This window comes from Guillardia theta (genome assembly GCF_000315625.1).
Source record: "Guillardia theta CCMP2712 unplaced genomic scaffold GUITHscaffold_131, whole genome shotgun sequence".
Classification (NCBI taxonomy): domain Eukaryota; class Cryptophyceae; order Pyrenomonadales; family Geminigeraceae; genus Guillardia; species Guillardia theta.
In genome coordinates, this window is record NW_005434543.1 from 72675 (window position 1) to 74656 (window position 1982).

Genomic DNA, 1982 nt, shown 5'->3' on the forward strand with positions numbered 1-1982 from the left:
GGAGGAGGAGGAGGAGGAGGACACTTGGAAGGAGGCACGTACATGCCATTCACGAGCTACCCTTCGCATGCACTCTTGGTGCTCTAGCTCCGGCTCCTACACATCTTATCAGCCTCTCGCCCTCTCCTCGCAGTTCCCAACCTCTCGGCGGATACGATGAACAGCATCGCGTACAAAGAAGTTGAAGGCTGCCCACATAATTATTCTACAATACAAGCTGCTGCTGCTGCTGTTGCTGCTGCTGCTGCTGCTGCTGCTCTTCCTCCGTCTTGCTCCTAGTCCTGGTCGCGGTCCTACAGCCCTCCGCACTCACCAGAAATCCTCCGATCGCTCATTTTTCTTTTCAGTCCCGCCAACTCGATCTGAAAGCTTTGGATTAGAGCACAGGCAGGGCAGGCAGGGGGGAAGACAAGGAGATGAAGGTAAGTGCCAAAGGAAAGAAAGTTCAGAGGTGAACTTGTGAGTCGAGTATATACATGTGTATGAGTCGAGTGTGTATGCGTGCATGCGTGTTTGTGTATATGTATTTGTGTATTTATGTATGTATACATGTACGTATGTGTGCACATGTATGTATGTATGATTTACATGTGTATGGATGGTTTATGTACATGTATGCATGTAGGTAGGAAGGTAGCCATAAGATAGCGAGAGAGAAAGAGGAAGGGGGTAAGAAGAAGCGGGTTGGAAACGAGAGAGCGGAAGGGAGGAGAGCAGTGGAGGAGCTCAGTAGTATAGTGCGATAGTAGGACGGGAGGGTTGTCGTGACCTGCGGTTCGCTGCCTAGACGCGTTTGAGATCTGAATCCTGTGAGAGCGTCAGAGAGAGGAGGAGGAAGAGATCAAGCTCGTGCCTGCATCGTCAATCTCCTGCTGCTCCAGCTGAATCACCCTGATGACGTCATCAGCAAGACCGTCCTCGTCCTCGTCCTCGTCCTCGTCCTCGTCCTCGTCCTCGTCCTCGTCCTCGTCCTCGTCCTCGTCCTCACCCTGCCTCTCACTAGTCCTCGTCCACCTTCCTTTCTTCTTAACCCCCTGCTCCAACTCCCGCACCCTTTTCCCACTCCGAATGTTGCTACCTGTTCTTCTGTTCTTCGGCCAAGTTTGCCCAGAGCATTTCTATCTTCTTCATTCTCTCCATCTGTAGCATCAAGATCAGTACGACCGTGAGGGAACAGAAGGGACTGTCTGCCTGTGAAGTTTGCGGCTCCTGATTATTGAGCCGAGCTGTCATGATCCTGACGAACTTCTCATACCTGTCCAGAAGCAGCAACCATTCAGAAGCTTCCCGTGCCTCCTCCTCCTCCTCTGCCCCTTTCCCCCATTCTTTTCGTTCACTTTCCTCCATCCCTCTCCCATTCTCTCTTTCCTCCCAGCCCTCTTCTCCTCTCCAGACCTGCTGTCTCCCCCGCCATCGACCGGTTCCTTGGATGTGCGCTTGTTGGAACCACTGACACCGGCATGGTAGAAGCTTCTTCCCACTCTTCGTCCTCATCCTCGTCCTCATCCTCGTCCTCGTCCTCGTCCTCGTCCTCGTCCTCGTCCTCGTCTGTCTTCCCCTGGTACATCAAATTCGCCTTCTGCCCAACGAGTCTCCCGTACGCCATCTGCAGCCCGACATTGCTCAGTCTCAGCCTTCAACTTCTCAACATCTACAGCACCTGCTCCATCCCCAACGTCCGCCCCCCCGCCGCATCCTGTCGACGTCAACGATCAGGCTTGACCACCAGGACAGTCTACGAGGAGACGAACTTTGACAGATGCGCGAGGAAGCTCGACCTGCCCTCGTCTCGATCCCACCATCCCCTGCAAGCTACAACACCAACACCTCCGTTACTTGCAACGAAATCTGCCGCTTCTTAGCTACCTGCCATGCCCCGGGTTCATCGCGTCCCCCGTCAGCTGCCCCAAGGACATGGATGTTCTCGTCCTCGTGGCATCGGGAGGGAGAGGAGAGACTTCATGGTCGACTCGAGGAGCGGT

General features: G+C 54.1%; 1 protein-coding gene across 1 annotated transcript in view; it reads right to left on the reverse strand.

Annotated features, from left to right (window-relative positions):
* GUITHDRAFT_118619 (hypothetical protein) overlaps positions 1-1982 on the reverse strand; it is a gene marked incomplete at both ends in the record, with an annotated part of 4637 nt that overhangs the window by 1841 nt on the left and 814 nt on the right. The window contains 7 exons of the mRNA XM_005822101.1: positions 43-96; positions 142-188; positions 314-362; positions 891-1034; positions 1079-1140; positions 1396-1606; positions 1661-1696. Of these exons, the coding sequence (XP_005822158.1) occupies positions 43-96; positions 142-188; positions 314-362; positions 891-1034; positions 1079-1140; positions 1396-1606; positions 1661-1696 (603 nt within the window). The remainder of the gene's footprint in view (positions 1-42; positions 97-141; positions 189-313; positions 363-890; positions 1035-1078; positions 1141-1395; positions 1607-1660; positions 1697-1982) is intronic.